General features: G+C 37.3%; 1 protein-coding gene across 1 annotated transcript; it reads right to left on the minus strand.

Moving 5' to 3' along the window:
* Positions 1 to 1412: 1412 nt before the first annotated feature.
* On the minus strand, positions 1413 to 19052 carry LOC145779687 (uncharacterized). Its single transcript, XM_082591323.1, has 15 exons — positions 18881 to 19052; positions 17307 to 17561; positions 13568 to 13697; positions 12845 to 12974; positions 12324 to 12458; positions 11993 to 12156; positions 11653 to 11782; positions 10541 to 10727; positions 9877 to 10055; positions 7582 to 7771; positions 4596 to 4731; positions 3690 to 3826; positions 2602 to 2767; positions 2041 to 2176; positions 1413 to 1818 (listed from the first exon to the last, which is right to left on the minus strand). Exons 1-15 carry the CDS (start codon positions 19024 to 19026, stop codon positions 1637 to 1639), a joined length of 2403 nt encoding a protein of 800 aa, XP_082447449.1. The 5' UTR covers positions 19027 to 19052; the 3' UTR covers positions 1413 to 1636.
* Positions 19053 to 20420: the final 1368 nt, after the last annotated feature.

The following is a 20420-nucleotide window of genomic DNA, read 5'->3' on the forward strand; positions in this document are numbered from 1 at the left end:
CCTATGAAAAAATTTGAAATAACTTTTAACTTGTTAAGATTTTAGATTATCATGAGAATTTGTATTTTGAAGTACATGTAGGCAGTAGCGCAGCCAGAAATTTTGAAAGGGGGGGGGGGGGGGTTTGACGGCCGGCGGGCGAAGCCTGACGGCGTGTTTGCCAAAGGCGACACCCAGCGGCGGGGGGTCTCCCCCAGAAAATGTTGAAAAATTACTGTGAACTTGGTGCATTCTGAGAGCATTTTCAACAACAATGTGAGTATAAATATTCCTATAAAATGTTGCTCTCCGATGGCATAGCAAAAGGATAAGATCATGCTTTTTCGGCATTTTTTGGTAATAAAGCTGAGTCTCTACGTTTTCTTGTTGGTAATTCCTGGCTGAGATATTTGAATGTTTGGTATTGGCAAAACTCGCTCTTTTAATGCAGTTTCGTTTAAAATTAGGCAAAGTTTGTTTTAGAGACACTTCCCAGACAGTAAAATGTGTCGTTTTTTTCATTGATTTAAGGTCTGCAGACGTTGATTCAATGTAAAAATGACAAATTTTGCTGTGTGGGTAAAGACTAAAAGCATCATTATCATTATCGTGACGTCACACGCGTGCCAAAGGGGAGGGTTGTAACCCCAAAACCCCTCCCCCCATTTGGCTACGCCACTGCATGTAGGCTATTATCGTCTTATTGATGTGAATTTATTTTCTGTAAGTTATTTAGTTTTTCGTATTGTCATGATGCTTTCGCATTTTTGGGCAATACTGGTAGTTGACAAATTACATTTTGGCCTACGCAGGGCTACTCAACTGGCCGGTCACGGTCCGAATCCGGACCTTCTGGGTGTTGCTGGTGGACCTTGAGCTTTTGGAAGAATAACCTCATTGCCACGTTTCGGGGCTTCTTTAAACAGATTTCTATTGGGAGGAAGCAATTTTTATTGTGAATATCCTAGTTGCTGGGGGCTTCGACTCCCGGACTCCCCAACACTTTCTCAAAAATACAAGTCGAGTTACATTTTTCCTAAAAAAGTGGTTTGGTAGGCTATAGATTGTTTAACTTTTGTGGTTGCGTGTGAAATAACTTATTCACCGGACCGTTAAAATTATTCAATTTGTCAAATTGGACCTTTGTTAATATTAGTTGAGTAACCCTTCCTAAAGCGCATACCAGACAATTGGGAGCAGTGTAGAATTTTTAATCAGGTGGTCTATGCTTTGTCGCAAAACGTATTTAGGCGAATTTAATTATATTAGGCAAGAATTTTTTCGCACCACCAAAAACTAACTTTCCTCTACGCCTATGGTCTCTCCCAAGAAAACCATGAATTCTATAGATTTGTTTGAGAAATTGGAGGATGAAATTGAAAAAAAAAATTACAGTAAAAATTTTCAGAAAAATAAATCTACTTAGACCGAAAGATGTTTAAATTTAAATGAAGAATAGGCCTACGGGTACCGTGACAATAACTAGCTTACTGAGTAGGTCCACTCCATTAACGAAACGATTCAATTTACTGCACAATTGAAATGTTTTACTACGAAAAAGCTTTTGCTTACAACGACACGTTATAGGCCTAAACAATCAGGCTAGTATAGTCTTGTCATTGTTCAGAGACAAAATGCAAATTGCAAACAGAAGTTGCTATTGTAATTCTTCCATGTCTGCATAATCCGTTCTTTGCTTGGCATAGCTCAGTAGTTCACCGTAGCGGTGTTTAAATGTACACCTCCAAGCTACGACACACAGCACAACGGTACACAAAAAAGTTAGAATGACCGACAGCGCAATTTTCCCAGCAGGATTCAAAGCTGGACAAATAGATTCTGCGAAAATGAATATAAATTAGTCTCTAGTCTAGACTGTCTAACGTTATTTCACAACAAGGTTAGCGTATTTTATTTGAGAAAAATATTCAAAACTTTCCGTGTCAGTCAACTTGGAATGTATCAGGTTATATCGAAGCATATCTAGAGTCTATAAAAAACAATCTCAAACATAATGTATTTTAAATTTTTCTAAATAAAATCGCTTATTACTCAACTGACCGTGGTTCACATAGATAGTGTCTCCATCTTGGCAAAGAAATTGATCGGCCGAAAGTTTATCTGACGTTTTGTCGTGTACACGAAGAGGGTTGTGACATCGAAATCGTATGTCCGTATTTGGATTGGTAGCTTCAGACTAAAATACAAGAATCAGTCATAAAACTTTGCATAATTTGGAAACATACTTTATGCTTTCAAGAAGCATAAATTTGTAAACCTACATGTGATCTGTAAGGTAAATGTTCTTACAAGCATTTAAGTGTTTTCATTTAAGTTGAAAACTAAAAACTGGACCATCAGTAACAAAGAAGCAAATTATTTTCATTTTACTTAACCTACTGCTATAGCCAACACGTGTCTTGTTAGGAACTAAAAAAGCTATCAACCAATGCCTACCAACAATAAAGTGGAGCGCACAACCGTTTTAAGAGAATTACTTGAGATTTGTTCGTAGCCAGCAGAAGCACGAAATAAAAATAATAATAGGTCTAACCATCAGTACGTTGGTCAATCGTGAGCTGTAGCCTACTGTGGTAGTGAAATAGTTTGCGGGTAGCTTACCTTCTCTATGAACGCTTTGAAGCCTTTCATCTTGCAGTCGCATACAAATGGATTCTCCCACAAATCCACCATCAACTTTTCTTGACTAACGTTTGAAAACACGCTTGCCGGTAGCATCTGCAGCTCATTCTCTGATAAATCAATATTGGCAAGACCTGTTGCCCCGCTGGAAGATAGATAGAAAATATAAGTAAATATGAAACGATGAACCAGACATAGGCCTAGTTTTTGTTAATGGTTTCCAACTGCATCGATTACTGTTGCTCCTCTGATGAGTTCTTTTTTGTTGTTGCCGCCTAGTGAGGTTGACTGCTATGGTAAATCAAGCTACCTGTTTCGTTGCAATAAGACTATGCATATTGTTACCTACACTTGATGGCAGCCATGTCACAACGGAGATATCAACAGTCATCGATTCATAACTTTTGATTTTCTTATACGAGTTAGTGGTTTGATAAGCATGATATTTCGTTTTAAATTTATTTTTTTATGTTGTATGAATCGTATGGTTTTAATTATAATTGATTAATTAAACTCACCACACATACATACATAAGCTTTGTTAACAATGCTTCAAACTATAGTTCGTTATATTTTTGACCATCCTAGCAAAAAGTATTAGGTAAATATAGCTCAATTGGTTAGCGCGTCACTTCTGGAACGAAGAAACTTCAAGATCAAGCTGCGCTGGTTCGACTCTCGGAGTGTGCGCTTGAACAACGCACGTTAAGGACTGCTCTTCATTCAGCGGCATCTAATGGATGGAATAGTTACCCGGCAACAAGACTTCAACAATCAGAAACTTCACTCTGTCAATCTCGGTGACCGGGCCTGCGTCAGTGATTCAAAGTCTCTACAAGTAGCCTATGCGAAACTGCCAGGATTAAGCTCTGCAAGAAGCTTTCCCAGTCCGAGGATAAAGATTCAATCAATCAATCAATACTATAGTTCATTACGACATCTGACGTTTCATTTGACGACATTTAAAGTTTCAGTTTCAAGTGCTTAAGGTTTTTCGAATGGGGGTGAAATAATTTTGAAGACTTTCAGAAGCCTATGAGCCTCTTAGTTGCTTGAAGCTAACTTACTTGAAGGCATTTACACCCACTGTAGAAATGCGATTATCTTCCATGTCAACTCTCCATAACGAAGTACATTTTGAAAAGGTGCCATTTTCCAAAGTGGTGATTAAATTGTCGCTTAAATCGACGTATGTTAAGTTCACCTGTAAAAGCAAAATAAACCTGCAAATTTTGTTGCAAAGTATTTTTTCAATAGCCTATGCTTAGCAGCCAAAAAAGAGCAAACAAGCTATAGTGGCGATCTCAAAATAGGCTTGTAATGATAGGAGTTGGCATTACAGCTTGATTACAAATTATGCCTAGGAAGAAAAAATCCCAATGAAGAAGACCAGCCTTTAAGTCATAGATTCCCAACCTGGGGGCCATGGCCTATTAGTGGGCCATGAGCCTTTTTCAAGGGGGCCATGGAAAAATTTGAAAAATTATAATTTTTTTAATTTATCATCTCTAAGTCCACTCCCACATTATATAACAAACGAAATAAATTAAAATTTAATAAAACTAGGCTACTAGTACATTTTGCCCAAATTTTTATGAAATGGTCTTTAATTCCCGTTGTTTCAAAACTAATAATATAAGATTTCTATGTAAAGTTGTAAAATGACGTTTGTTAATTTTTTCTAAAGGTTGAAAAAAATAGGGAGGCCATTGACTTTCAAAATTTTCAAAGGGGGCCACGGTGTAAAAATGTTCGGAACCCCTGTTAGTAGCCCTGCTTTAAGTGATTAAACTTTCGATAGGAAGGTTAGAAGGAAACGCCTGTCATGAATTTAGAAATTTTGCTTTGTTTTAAAGTAACACATGAAGAACTAATGTCTTCTCACTTATCAGCCGGTGGTGCAAGCCAGTGATATCTTTTGTCAAATGAAAGCAGTTTAAATTGTATAATATATTTTTTAAAGTACAACCAACCAAATTTCTCAACGACTTTGGTACAGCCTTCAGAGACATGTTTCTCAGAGACAAACTTCTCAAACGCAATGTTTTCATAAAATCTTCTTTGAAATCTACAACTGGATTGGGACCAAGATAAAGACGTTGCAGATTTCTGAAATAAATAGTTAAATATTAGACGACAGGGAAACAAATGGTTAATTATTAAATTTACATTGGAGAAGTACGTTCAAGTCACTCTAGCTTCTTACGTAAATCATCTCATCGTTATGTTTGTTTGAAGTCAAGGCATGAAAAATAAATTTTTTACCACATTGTTTGAAAAAGTGTGAATTCAAAACCTTCAATGGATTATGTTCTTACAAAAACCTAAGAAAAACTTACTGGATTAATTTGCAAATATATAAAACAATAGCTATCGCATTTCCTTGAAAACTTAATTGATAAATATGTGTTTCAAACACAAGCTACTAGTTAAAACTCATAGCTTGATAGAATGATTTATGCTTTTGTTCATCAAGCTATAGCCTATTATCTACGATTCTAAGTTATTGGGCAGCGAAATGTTAGCACTAAAACTGCAATGGAAAACCACAAGTGGTCAACTGTAGTTAGGCAGCCTTAGTCAGCGGTTCAAAAACTTTCCCCTAACAATCATCATCTGCCCGCCCCGATAGCTCAGTTGGTTAGCGCGTCACTTCGTGAACAAAGAAGCTCCAAAATCAAGCGGCGCTGGTTCGACTCTCGGGGTGTGCGCTTGAGCAACGCACGTTTTAAGGACTGTTCTCCATTCAGCGGCATCTAATGGATGGAATAATTTTCCGGCAACAACGCTTCAACAATCGGAAACTTCACTCTGTCAATCTCGGTGACCGGTGTAGCAGTCCAAAAGCTACTGCAGGCCAAAAGTTACAAGGGTTGCCAAATATTTCATTTCAATTTTATTTAATTTTGTTTTGAAAAATAATTAAATTTTTAACCTCTCAAAAGGTCAGATTAATAATTATAAGTATTTTGTAATGTTAACTAAAAAGCTTGCATTAGTTTGAGAGCACTGAATTCACTACTCTTAGGTAAAACAATTTTCGCTTTTCTATCGATTGCGAAAACGCCGGGCACCCCTGATAACTTGTGGACTGACAGTAACTTCCAGACTGCAACGCCGCAAAAGCAGTCCAAAAGTTACTGCTATTGTAAGTGGGTGTGCTTTTTTTGAAATTCGTTTGGGAAAACTTGTAAATGGACTGAAAATTTTGCAGTTAAAAAACAGTTTAAACTTCACTTGGTCAGTACTCAGTAGATTAAACCCTCTGCAAGTAGGCCTATGCGAAAGATGAATCCCAAGGATAAATATCCTCACCACAAAACCATTATTATTGACTGTAAGTTTCGTGCCACGTGTTTTCGATGGGAGTCCAACAGAAGTTCATTGGAATCTCAAAGTGTTCAACACTTTCGTAAAAGTTAAAGCCTCCCGGCGTGTGAGACTGCTGATAGCCTACTCACTGAAGGTTGATGGCGTTTTGACTACCGGCGGTTGGCCTACATGTAGCCTAAGTTACTTTATATTTCTTCAAAACGGTAGTTATGAAAAACCAGACCAAAAATAAGCTCAGTGCTTCATTCACTAGAAAACTTTGGTTTTAACTTTCATAAAATACATAAAATATATTCAAAGTCTCAAAGACTATGTTCGTCAACTACAACTCAAGACCAGCAGCTAACAAGTCAGCTTTCAAATGCAAACTTTGCACGATATATTAAGGCCTGTAACTTATTAAATGCCACCGATTCATGTAGCCACGATTCAAACTTTGAAATGTTTGGAGCGATGATCAATTAAATTATTTGTTTCAACAGCGCCATATAGCCTACAACGAGTCAATAAAACACTCATAACACTACATTGTGAATCGTAGGTTGCATCATAGCACAATCAGAATGACAGCAAAGGACTATAGGCTAAGTGGTCATCTAGTCAATCACCTCCCTGTGAAAATTTATTTGCCAACGCACGTAAGGCACGGACACAACTTCAAATGGTATAATACAAACAAATCAGGTTAAAATGATAGCCTACCGTACGAAAATTGTTAGGTTACAAAATTAAAATTTCATTCCAATACAGCAACAATTTCTGGTACAAAACTCATCTTTTAACTTTCATCTTATTTTCGCTTCATTCCCAATTACGTTTCTGCTGTAAACCACGTTGTTAAGATGCAATGGTGGATAAGTCTTCAAGTTCAACATGTTTCCAATGTTGAAATCATTTAGGCTATAGGCTACAAATCTGCTGCAAGCGTCAAATCTGACAGCCCTGTTTTAGTAACTTCTGGACTGGCAGTAACTTTCAGACCGCGTATATGCGGTCCAGAAGTTACGGTAACTTTCAGACCGCAGTAACTCCTGGACCGTTACACCGGCACTGTGTCAGTAATTTAAAGCTTCTACAAGTATGCAAAACTGCCAGGATTAAGCTCTGCAAGAAGCTTTTCCCAGTCCGAGGATAAAGATTCAATCAATCAATAGCTCAGTTGGTTAGTGCCTGATTTTGTAAACGAAGAAACTTTAAGATCAAGCGACTCTGGAAGTGCGCGCTTGAGCAACACATATCAAGGACAGGTCTCTATATTAAGTCCGTCTTGATGTCCGGGCTTGCCCCAGTGGTTCAAAGCAATCAAAGCCTTTACAAGTATGCGCAACTGCCAGGATTAAGCTCTCAATGACGCTTTCTTACTCCGAGCATAAAGATGCCGCCAATAAATCAGTCTTGTGCTACCGCAATGCTAAACCATCACCATCAAGCTTCGAAAGAAACTTGAGAGTAGATATTTTCACAATTAATTAATTGTTTTGAAGTGACTTGACGTGATGGAATCTGCAAGTCAATGTTTGTTGCATATGATCGCATTCCATCAACACTCAACAGTCCCCAACGCACGGTAGAACAAATAGAAGACACATGCCATTGAACAGCCGCAAATATAGAGAGTAGATTTACCTATTGACAGCGAATAGATCATTTGGAATCTTTGTGACAGAGTTATGACGCAACGCGAAAATTTCAATGTTGGGGAAGCTCTTCAAGTGATTTTTGTTGATAGTTGCAATCTCATTGAAAGATAACACAAGCCTCTTTAAGTTGGCAACACTTGTTGAAGGATCAGGTGTCAATGACGTTATGTTGTTACCTAAAGCAATATGCATAAAGGGTTACAAAAAGTAGCCTATCACTACCAAAAGGTTAACAGAAGTAGTCAGTTACCAGAGGTTTGAAAACCATTTGAGATGAAACGCAATATAAAGTACGTTTTTCACATTATTCAGTTTGAGGAAAAGTAGGTCTTACTTTTTGCCTATTTTGTCGTTTTAAAGTCAAAACAAATAACTTTCAAACAAGACGTGTTACCAATTTAACAACAAAGCGGCTATAATTAGGCTACTGACTTGTTAAATATAGCAACTGTAGTTCTAATTTTACGAATTTAACGTTTTAAGAAAGTTGACCTGTATTTAAGACCCTGGAAAGGGTGGATGGATGGTCATTTATTTTTTGTGTGGATGCAATACAAAACAAAACGTACATAAATCAAAAGCGTAAAGTCTGCATCCATTCAGAAAGTGCGAAAGACCGTATAAGGACCTAAAAAGGCGTATGGCGAAAGGCGAGAGGATTTTAGTTTGATAAACACTGTGACAAGGCCAGTGTTTCGTCAGTATAGGACACTTAAAATAAACTTTGTAAAGATAGACACAAAGACTGGATTTCCGGTCGTTCCGCTCACTTAGCCTAATCCAGTGGTTCCCAACCTGGGGGTCGCAGAGCATTTTATAAGGGGTCGCGAAGCTGTTGCTCATGCAACAACAAAAGTAAATGTAAGTAGGACGAGGTACCGGTCCGCTAGTAGTATGTGCCAGCCGCCAGGCTACGTTTACATGACGTTTCATTGCGCCCAATATGAAAATTTTCCGTTTCGGTTAGTCTGCCAGACTCGTAGTCTGTTTGCATGCGATGACCGAAATGAGATTCGTGGCGGTCTGGCTTTCATGTCGGTAGTTTCAACAGAAATGAAACCGAAATGAAGCGGTTGCGGGTGATGTAAACACACCGCAATGAGATCCTATTAGCCCTAGTGCTAGTAGTTTGTGGTCTGTTTAAGTATTTATTTGTAGTGTAGAAGGAAGAGAGAACTTGAACATTACCTACATCAATGCAATAGCTTTGTGTTTTTGAAATCATAATGATAGATATTTTCAACTGGGGCTGGAATGCTGGTTGTTTAATTTAAGTGAGCAATTAGCAATTGCGAACCAACAATACAAAGTCACTCTCTCAATTTTGGTGTGAAATGTATGATTCACACCCACAGATTTCTAAGCTGGCTTTTCAAGTATTACTGCCCTTCACTACGACGTATCTAACTCTAAGTGAGAGTAGTTTTTCAGCTCTTCTGCATATGAAAACGAAAGAAATAGAATGGATGTGGAAGACGACGTGAGACTGGCTCTGTCTAGCACGCAACCTCAAATTTCACGGTTAGCTGCAGACCTACAAGGTCAACCATCGCATTGATTTGTCAATAAATGCAAGAAAAACATTTTTAGTGCTGCCTTTTGTTGTATTATTTGTTAATAGCAGCCTATACTTGCATTTAGGAAAGAATATATGTGGGGGTCACGGTATCTACGAATTTTTTTAAAGGGGGTCACCAAGACAAAAAGGTTGGGAACCACTGCTAATCTAAGCTTAAATTTTGAACCACTAGATTTTAAATGACACAGACTTGGGTACGGTAAAGTTAGGCTACTGTAGCCTACTCTCAAAAATGTTTTTTTAAGCAAACTGGATTAACGTATTCTACGGTAGAAAATCGTAACAAAATGACGTCATTTATTATTGTGACCACTGGTAATCATTATCCTAGGAGTGCAAAATCTCTTTTGAAAGTTCCATCTTGGTAGTTTGGCATAGGCATACTTGCAGAGGTTTTGAAACATTACCAAACCCTGTCTGTCTCCGAGATTGATTAGTGAAGTTAATATAAAGTTTTGGCCAATAAGATGACATATGCTATGCATGACAATCACCAACCCCAACCAGCCCACTTTCATTGTAGTCTAAACTGCGTCACGTAATTGGATCTGAAAAAATTCAATTTCTAGTGGTGTGAATGTGATTGGTATCATGGTACAACAAACTTCTGAGCAAAGAAAATAGAAATCACCTTTTTTGAACTTATTTTTTCTAAGTTAGGTATACGGTAGTAAGTTTTGCGAATTTACGAGACAAACTTACGTTTCAAAATGAGTGTCTTTAAGTTTTTGAATTTTCCCAATTGCTTGATGGCGAAGTTAGTGAAACGATTTCCGCTTGCGATTAACGTTTCCACATCGTCAGGGATATCTATAGGGAGCTTTGTGTACGTCGTATCCACACAGTCTACTCGCGGGTAAGTGTATCTAATCCAGTGCATCCTTCAGATAAGAACATCAGTTCGTGAATAAAAATTTAATATTTTACGAAAAGATGAACTTTTTTATTCAATATAATTTTTAGACGAGCCACGACTGTATTTAACAACAACAAAGGTAAGTCGACTTAACCCAGACATCCCGATATGAGCATGAAATTGCTTTTTTTCTCAATTTATCTCTGAGGTCACGCCAGTGGATCGCTTAATGAAGGATATTATGCACTTTACTGCATTTTAGACCAAAGGCAATCTAATTCTAAAACATATCATTATAGTTGCATGGGAATAGGCTACTAGCTTTTTTGCCTAGATTACTTCAGAAGCACCAAGCGTGATACATAGGGTAGTAAGCTAAAGGTTCCATGGTGTACAAAATACAGCAACATTGGATAAAACTGCTCTGATCTGCTTTGCTGCCATCCAGCTCTAAGGTTCGAACAAGATCTGTTCCATATGAGAAAAGATAATTGGCTTAATTGCACCTACCTGGTATTAGATTGTTTGTTTGGAGGCATGTCTGGGGTAGGAAAGTAAATGTCTCCTTTTTCGTCGAAGCAGGTGCAAAGTGTAGGACAAGTGCGTGGCGGACTTTTAGTAGTTGCAGTAGTTGTAGTAACGACTGTAGTTGTAGAAATTACTGGTGGTACTACATCAGGACTATCTGGGGCGCATTCTGTAAAACAACATGTACCTATATATTGGTTTAACACGTATTTCTTGTTTTAGTTTCTACGCTTTGATTTAAACCAGCTGGAGTGCGTGAGTCTCGTGCGTCTTATTTCTATAAAAACGAAACCAATACAGTATCGATGATGGTCATGACACAACAGAATTTTTTTAAAAGCGAAGAAGCAATAAAACACAAAAGTTACAAAGTTGTGGAAGCAGAAGTATATCTTACTTTGGCTTTGAACGTTTGTAGGCTATTTCACTGCTTTTAAACGCGGTTTTAAATTAAAAATAAGTGGTTTTAGCGTTGTGTCTCGATACCTTCACCATACGTGGTGCAATCGGAACGGATTCAACGTTATTTGGAGTTTTGATTTTTCTCTGGATCGTTTCTTTTTTTTTGCCGTAGTGCAAGAAACTTCTTTTTGTTCATCCAAAACTCAATACAAAGACAAATCTTTTTTGGAGAAAAATATGAAGATATTGTGAGAGCTTTCGTGTCCACAACAAAAAATACTAATCTTGAAAAAACTAAATTGATGTACATACACTAATGCCCTGTGTTGTGTTATATATTGTTCATGGTTTGTAAAAATGTCATTTCAGATATAACAAATCACAAATTTGAAGATACTAAACAATGTCAAACAATCGCCTTTGAATGATGATATCACTCAAAACGTTATATTTTGTCAAACCGAGTGACAGCCATGTCTGGCCAGGTCTACTCTAAAACACACGGTGTTTCCCAGTGTATTACTAGCCTACATTTCTTTACTGCTATTGTTTGCTGTTTTATCAAGTTAAAGAGGAGATAAATAGATTGTAATTTGATGTCGTAACAATTATACAACAACCCCAGCTCCTCAGCTTCTTTGAGTTTGTTCGGACACAATAGTTCAGATGAACAAAATATGAACAGCTTTTACCTTTCCAGGACACATCATCAGCTTCACAAGTAAAATTAGCTATCGAGAGCCCGTTGAAGGATTTGCCGTGATTTCTCAGTGGCTGAACGCATTTGAAACGAATTTCTGTAGACATGTCAAGGGCTTCCATCTGAGAAATAAAACTAAGTTGATACTTGTCAAAAGTGATGACAAAGCAGAGGGATGATTTGGGTACATAACTTGTCACTAACAAACGCAGGTTTGACAAACAAAGCCATAAAATAAAACAAACCTAAGTTTGTCAAATGCTAGAAAACCCATTGCAGGTGTTTCACATTTTACATCATTCTCATGCTGCCGCTAAGTGTTATCAACTTACATCAAGTGCCCACTGCTTGAAAGCAGTCATGTTGCAATTGCAGTTGAACAAATTTTCATACATATCAATTTCCACGTATTCTTTAGAGATGCTGTCGAAAGTCCTTGGCGATAAAGTCACAAGACGGTTGTCTGACAAATCCAAAGTCGACAACTTTCTGGCGCCTGGGTAATCATTTCAGTAAGTCTTGTTTTACATCTTTAGGCTACTTAAAAAAAACAAAAATGAGTGTTACCAAGGTCCAATAACGTTTGAATGAGTCAAACCGCCTCATAATTATTGCAACTTTGAAAAGCCTGGAAGCAAAACATACGATTTTAGAAACATTCACCTTTGAATGCATCGTCATGTATACTAGCAATTTGATTTGATGCCATCTCCAACCATAAAAGCGCACCACAGTTAGTGAACGAGTTCGCTGGAATCTCGGTAATTGCATTGTCAGAAAGGTCAATGCGGATGGTTCCTAAAAACAGTGCATCAACAACCTTATTTTAAATTTTCTTTGTAGCCTATGATTCAACCATTTACTGTATGGGGTTTCATTTATACAATCAATTAGGCTATTGCGAACCAAAGCATAGAAACACGTCAGTTTGTCAAACATGCAAGAGTAAGACTGCAAAATTGAGCTTTTTGAATGCAGGCTTGCCTAATCTTTGTTTCTGCTTTTGTTTTCGTGATGATATTCTGTTATGGGCTGATCGAAACGAAAATAATGTTTACTGCTTTTTAACACAACTTTTCTTTCTTTCGTTTCAAACTAACTCTTTCTTAGGATTAAAATTTCGTTTTGCTTCATTTTGCTAAATTTTTTTACTTCGAATAGCGTTCTACCAACTGTAGGCCTACCGTTCAAGCTGGCGATTCGAGGGGGTATAGCTTTTAATCCACATCCTCGCAAATTCAGGTTAAATATTTGTAACTTTGATAGCCATTCATCGTGAAATTCCGCGATAGGATTTGGACCAAGATAAAGGCTCTGCAATAAAAAAAATAACATTTTAGAAACTTTTACAAAATAGTAGCCTAGTTTTTACATTTGCTCTTCTCTCATTGCGTTTCACTTCTTGGGACAAGTTCCTTTTCAATTCGCTTTTTTTAAGACTTGGGGTTCACGATGTACGACGTATATTTTCTCTTACAATTAAATTGATTTTTTTGTCAGAATGCAAAAGAAACGTTATTGTGGAGATACAGCAACAAAACCAACGGAAGCAAGAGCTTCTCAGTTGGGTCAAACAACCTGTTAACTGTTTGTAACACTCTAAAGCAGCGATTCTTAACCTTTTGCCTTGTCGGCACAACCTTGAAATTACCAACCAGTTTTCGCACCCCCTCCTAAGATTGGCTGAAAAGTAATAGTCGCCACAGTTCGAAATTTTTGTTGAAACCTGGTAAAACAACTTTGCTTCTTACGTCATATTATAAAAAAAAAACTTAACAATTCAGCATCCCCGCACCGCCTTGGAATAGGTCTCGCACCCCTTAGTGGTTTGTACAACTCTGGTTAAAAACCCCTGCTCTAAAAGTTAATGCATTGGAAAGCAACCTACAAAGTAGCTTAATACTTACTGCAAGCAAGGGATTAAATTTGAATGCGTCGCTATCAATTGCGGTGATCTCGTTATTATAAATTTGTAGGTATCTCAAAGTAGGAAAAGATTTTAAAGCTTCGTTTGGAATAGCTTTTAGTTTGTTGTTTCTGTAAATACAAAAAATTGTAATCTGTGGACTCAGTTTGAAACACCAAGTGATTGTTTAATCAAAATATCATTTAATAAGAGTAACATAAAAATTCTGCAACACATTCTGCATTTAAAATAAACTGGAACACTATATATTTCTAGAATTGATAACACTGGTCTACACGATTTTTGCTCTGTGAACTTTGAAAGCTGATTTAGAGTAATTTTGGGGTGCTGAATCCGAATATGACCTCAGATTTATGCTATCACGTCAGGTTTGTGAGATATGATAACAGCATATTGTTACTTTTGTCAAAAGTGGAAGATTTGACGTTGCGTTTATTGCACATACACATTGTGCAAGATCCAGAAATCCAGGCCATGTGGTGCATAAGTAGCTGAAATACACCTACCAATTATAATTTTGATACCAATTTGTTTTCTAAGCAACATTATTAACAAGGCAGTAATAACAAGCTAAAAGGGAGGCTATAAGTGTAACTGACCCCCTCCCCCCGTCAATGTTTTGCATGAAACCACAAAGATTTAAACAGGCCTATGGCAATGCTTGTTCAGTAACCATATTTAGGCTGTTTTGGCCTGTCTAACACTAACCTTTCGTTACAGCACTGCATATGTTGGTGGTAAACGCAACGCCAAATCTTCCACTTTTGACAAAAGTAGCAATTTGTTGAACCATATTTCACAAACCTGACGTGATAGGATAAATCTGAGGTCAGATTCGGATTCAGCACCCCAAAATTACTCTAAATCAGTCTTCAAAGTTCATGGAGCAAAAAAAAAATTCTTTTTTTGTAGACCAGTGTAATCTTGAGCATTAGCCTAAGCTTAGTTTTGGTAGTCGAAAGCCGGGTCGAAAGCTATTGTGTTTTCATGAACAAAATTTGATAAAGAAATGAATTCGATTTTTCATCATTTTCAGCAAGGATGAACGATGAAAAATCGAATTCATTTCTTCATCGAATTTTGTGCATTCTCGCCTTTCATTTAAAATTGAAAATATTGTTTCAGATCCAAACAGATCGAAGTAAAAACAAACATAGCGATCACTGTCTAAAAACTAAACATCAGGTGAAGCAGCCTATACGGTTACCGTAACGTATTTGTAATCTGCAAGTCGCTGCAGCAGATGAGCTGTATTAACCAATCAGAAGCAAGATTTAAATCAGCTGAATTCAGTCATGCGATTTATGCACGTTAGAAATTAACGCAACTGAACGTATCGCCGTAGTTAGCTTGGCCTAGAGGGCTAGGGAATAGTAATTTCGATAGTGTGAGTGCAATTCCCAGCCCTGCTATTACTCTTTTTTGTTTTTGTTTTTTTGATGGTTTTTGAATCTTTATTCTCGGACTGACAAAGCCTTGATTGGTTATTTCTGGTAGTTTCGCACACTTGTAGAGGCTCTTGACGCAGGGCCGGTTGTCGAGATTGGCAGAGTGAAGTTCTCCGCTTGTTTAAGTCTTCATGCCGGAGAATTATTCCATTCACTAGGTGCCGCTGAATGGAGAGCAGTCCTGAAATGCGTTGCTCAAGCGCACACCCCGAGAGTCGAACCAGCGCCGCGTGATCTTGAGGCGGGAGCGTAACCGCCGAGCTAACGGGGCAGATGTTTTTTTTCTGTAATTACTAGGGTAACCAATTTTTTTACCCAAATACTTGAAATTTTGACTTTATAATTTACAAATTTTAACCTAATTTTGACCAATAGCTTTCTGCGTTTGCAACCCAAATGCGAAATACAAAGCATATTAGAAATCAAACCGTTAGGTAACTAAGGATATCTTCTTTTTCTAATGAAATAAAAGATAAATGTGAAAGACTCAACGACACCACAGCTAACAAACAGGTAATGAAAGTCACTCGAAAAACTGCAAAAGATAAATATGGAGTGTCTTTAAATATCTCGAAATTACTGAGAGGGTTCTGCAGTATTATACTTTAGCTAAAGATAAATTTGAGAACATCAGGAAGCTAAACCTCAATACTATATATATAAATATAATGGTTATTAGAGCATTTACTTAACCAAGAACAAAGACCACGTTACCTGTCGTCAGTTGTGGGCGAAACAAGATTATTACGGTACCTCAGAAATTGCAACAAATGGATTACTACGTCAGAATAGCAACATAAAATCAGTATCTGTGTAGCTTTAATAAAATATCAATAGAGAGAAGAAAAACTACGTTAAAAGAAAATTTTGACCTAACCATGAAATTTGACTTTTTTTTTACTTAATAACTTTGAAACCTCTTTTCGTGTCAGCCTGAAATTTAGTTTATGGACGTTTTGTAAAGTTTGAGCAAGGCAGAAAATTTTTGACTTTATTGACTTTTGGTTGCCCTAGTACAGTAATTACCAAACAAACTTCAAAGCAGGAATTAACTTTCTAGCTGACTGTTACAGAAGGCTCACAATGACTACAGTCAGATGGTTCATAGAGAAAATTGTCCTATTATTTAAAGCAGTGATTCTCAACCTTTTTTGGCCCATGGACCATATTTTTATAAAAAATATCCGATGGACCACTTTGCTATGTTGACGTCTCATGAACGCCACTCGCCGAAACTGTATTGCACATAGGTCAGAAAACTCAAGGGCGTGTTCAATCTTAATCCTTAATAAACTAATACTTAATAAACTAATTAAGCAAACCCTCTTAATTTGCACACTTAAGCTTAACTACTTGAATACACATAATTTTAATTTCAAATTTTATTCTAACAAAACATCATGCACAATTGCACATCTTGTTTCAATAAAATAGAAATGTCTGGTAATGTCTCAGTTGTTAGTTTTGTCTTCTTAGCAACATGAGCTTTTGACATTTTGTTAATTTTGAAAGCACTGCAGAATACAGTAGCCTACTTAATTTAGCGTTTGAAAACATATAACATGTGACATTCATAAAATAATTTAATTTACATTCAGTGAAACAGCAAATAGCTCTACTCTCCCCATAGAAACTTTGTAGCCTACCATGAAGAAGCGCAATCTTCGTGCACCGACACCACAGCAATTAGGCTACAGCAACATATGATTTATTGATTAGGCCTGCCAGCACTTCACTTATGCCTTAAACAGTTCAATAACCTACTCATCAACTGGTAAAATAAGTTCAAAAACTGCTGAGCTTATGCTAATCTAGCACTTCCAGAAAAATTGATCAAAAATCACGAAGTAAACATGATTAATTATTATGTCACGCTGACATACCTACATGCTACATAATTTCTTACACCTGTATGCAGTCCTTACATAATTTAGGCTACTGTAGTAAATTTTGAAGAATGTTTTATAAAGGATTTATAGAACTCTCTGTGGACCAACAGAGATTCCTGGTGGACCACCAGTGGTCCACCTGGACCACGTTGAGAATCACTGATTTAAAGCGTCAACCGGTCAAAACACTCCATCTGCTGCAGCGACGTGCAAATTACAAATACTCAATACTCATACGGTTGTTGATCATATAAATTTTGTCAATGTATGGTAACGTAAGTTTCATCAATGTGGTGATTCATTACCAGTAAGCACCTGAAAACCAAAAAAAGTTAATGAAAACAAAAACACAACAAATATAGCTTAGGTATAGGCAACTTACGACAACGACAAGAATTCAACAGAAATGAAGACGACATTGTCGTCAGAAGGTGGAAAGATCCGTTGCAGTTGATTAGATCCGAGGTCTATTTTTACAAGTTCAGTCAATTCTTTTATGTCCTCAAGATAAAATTCAATCATGTTGTTGTATGACAAACTGATACTTTGTGTGTCGGAAATTACGCCAGCTACTTCAAAACGAGGTTTCCCAGACCCAGAACAGTTCAGATGAGGTAGCGGCATGCCATACCACGGTCTGAAAGTAAAATAGAAGCCTTGTATAACTAGCAGCGGATTTTAGTTAGACTACCAGTACCACACTGTAACAAGTCAATTAAAGTGGGTGCCAAGTAAAATGATAATAAAGTAAAGTACGGTAGGCTATCGGTTACAGTAAGGGGTTTCTTGAATTCTAGGCTATTTCACTCATCGAGAATATTCTATTATAAATATACTGGCTTATATAATTTAAAATGTTTGTATTAATTGCTTATTGCAAAATATTATTCCACGGTTCCCTCTTAAATTAATAAAAGTGTTAAACAAAAATGGCGTGTTCTTCGTTCACCAGTTTTCATCACGTTATAGATTTCATTTTGCTTAACATGATTCCCACGCCACCACGCATCGCATTGTGTAGTTTTAGTGTATAAATTACACAAGCCAACAAAAAAAACTTTTTTTAAAAGGCACGACATGTGAAAGTCATTTGGGGTATTTTGAGGCCCTTGATTCCCAAAATCCACTTGTTTTTTTTTTGAATTGGCTCTAGTCTTTGAGATACAGCAAAATATTTTTTTCGCTGTTTCGAATGCTCATAGACTTAACGTCGTGTCGATAATTACATAGACAATTATACTGGAAGTCATCTCCAGCACATTTCTGAGTTGTTTAAACGCTATTTGGAACCAATCAAATGATTACAACCAAACAAACAGCTATTAACGTTTACTGGCCCAGTAACACTCAAAATACGATGGTAAGCCTTAGAATACAAAATAAACAATATATGCGCTAATTTGCGTTTATATAGTATATTTGTTGATTCAACAATATCGGACCTGGTAGGCTATTCTACCTACAAAATGAATAGATTGTTTTGCTTAACAAATTAGACAAATAAGCAAAACAAAGCTATCGATGAACAAACGCAACTCATTATTATAGTATCCTACTGCTGAGCGACACCCCCCATCAAACTTCGCATCCATTAAAAATTGACAACATACGGTAATTATTAGACTATAAAATTAGTTAGGCTTTGATCCTGTTGTTTTCATTTTCATGTTGAACGCAAGGGTCTGTTGAAATCCCTAGCTTAAGTGACTACATTTAATGTCCAAAGCACAGACTACCTGCTTGTATATTACATTGAGTGGTGGAATTCAGCTTGTCTGCACCGGTTTACGCAAACGGCATCTTAGAAATAAAAAAGTTTACAGATCTGTTTCCAGCCAACTTGTTCGAGAGGACCTAATAATAATCACCGCACGCAGGGTTGCCAGATGCGACTAAATTAAGTTAAAGCAAACCGGTTGCTGACTAGGTAGAATCCCACCACTGGTCAGTAGTTACATTTTAGGTGCAGTTCCATTTCCAACATTCCTTGTGATGCTGCATCCATTATCAAGCACATCAGTTATGATTTTAGCTTCAGTTACCAACGCCGTGTTGGATAGAAAACATATGAATGCAATCGCACTGAATTCAGTAATACTCATTTTTTTTTTATATCCTACCAAAAATCATTCCTGTGAGAAGCACAAAGACTAACAACTGGAGTAACAATGTTCAAAAACTTCTACACTTGGTGATCGAGTTGTCACTGTTATTACAAATTTACTTTGGTATGAGGGGTAGGCCTAATTAGAAGCTACATATCAGGCCAATATAGCTTTGTTAAATAACCGTTGACACCACAAACGACTTGACCAAGCAAAGATGGTTCAATTCCCGAGATGTGCGCTTGAGTGATGCAAATCAACGACAATTATTTACTTAGCATTCCCTAGGCCAGTGGTTCTTAACCAGGGTTCGATCGAACCCCTGGGGTTCGACGAAGCCGTTTCAGGGGTTCGGCGCAAACGTCCTCTGAAACATTAACACACGGCCTATTGAATGGTAGGCTACATATCAGTGAATATTTTTGGAAAATATTGTCCAGCCGAAACTTGATTGCGACTTACGTGATGGTTAATAAACATCTTCATCGTCGGCTGCATAGCCGAGTGGTGAGAGCGCTGGAACGGCAATCGAAAGGGCGCCGGTTCGACACCGCTCAAGAGCATGTGGCTGTGTCTTTGGCAGGACACTTAAAGGCATGCCTGAAGGTGGACACGAAGATTGGCTTCCTTGCCTTCCCGTCCACTTAATCTAAATCTTCAACCACCAGGTGTAAGCCTGGATACGACAAACAAACAAAATAAACATCTGTGTGTTTGACGGTAAAAATGTGTCTGAGTGGTAAAAATGTAATATAAACGTAGAAGCTGAAGAGCATATGAGTGCTCTTCAGAGGAAATTGCAGTTGTGGTAGCAGCGATTGGAAAATAACAACTTCGCTAACTTTCCACGTCTGAACGAGGTAGTAAGTTCTGTGTAGTTCCGATACAGCAATTAATGGAGAAGTTGCAGAAGTTCAGAGGCTTAAGCCAGTATTTACTGAGCATTTGCAGAAGTTACAAAATTCAGTTCAAAACTACTTTCCTGAGCAAACGCAATATCCTGCATGAACACTCAATCATTTGCTTATAATTCTACAACAGCAGATATAAACAGTCCATACTTGGATGACATTATCGAGCTTCAAGAAAGCGAGGTGCAAAAAGAAACTTCAACACAACAAATCTTCAAACGTATTGGTGCCAATAAATGAAAAGTTATCCTCTTATTACAAAAGTTACCCTTGAAGTTCTCATAGCATTCGTAACCACGTATTTATGCGAGGATACGTTTTTTTATTATGGTAGATGTCAAAGCAAAAAAAAAAAACGAAACCGGCTTGCATGCGAAAATGACATTGCTGTTTTCCAGACAAAGCCACGAATCTCACTATTGGTCTCAGAAAAACAACATCAGAAGTTTCATTGATACAGTGGTGTATTACTTAAATGTG

The sequence above is a fragment of the Aplidium turbinatum genome, chromosome 11 (assembly GCF_918807975.1).
Source record: "Aplidium turbinatum chromosome 11, kaAplTurb1.1, whole genome shotgun sequence".
NCBI lineage: Eukaryota > Metazoa > Chordata > Ascidiacea > Aplousobranchia > Polyclinidae > Aplidium > Aplidium turbinatum.

Excerpts from the sequence above, each read along its gene's own strand:
- LOC145779687 (XM_082591323.1), bottom strand. The coding sequence starts at position 19,026 with ATGAGTATTACTGAATTCAGTGCGATTGCATTCATATGTTTTCTATCC. Across the intron at positions 12,459-12,844 it reads TCGAATCGCCAGCTTGAACG|GAACCATCCGCATTGACCTT; the intron begins GTAGGCCTACAG and ends CACTGTTTTTAG. Across the intron at positions 10,056-10,540 it reads AACAAACAATCTAATACCAG|GATGCACTGGATTAGATACA; the intron begins GTAGGTGCAATT and ends TCTTATCTGAAG.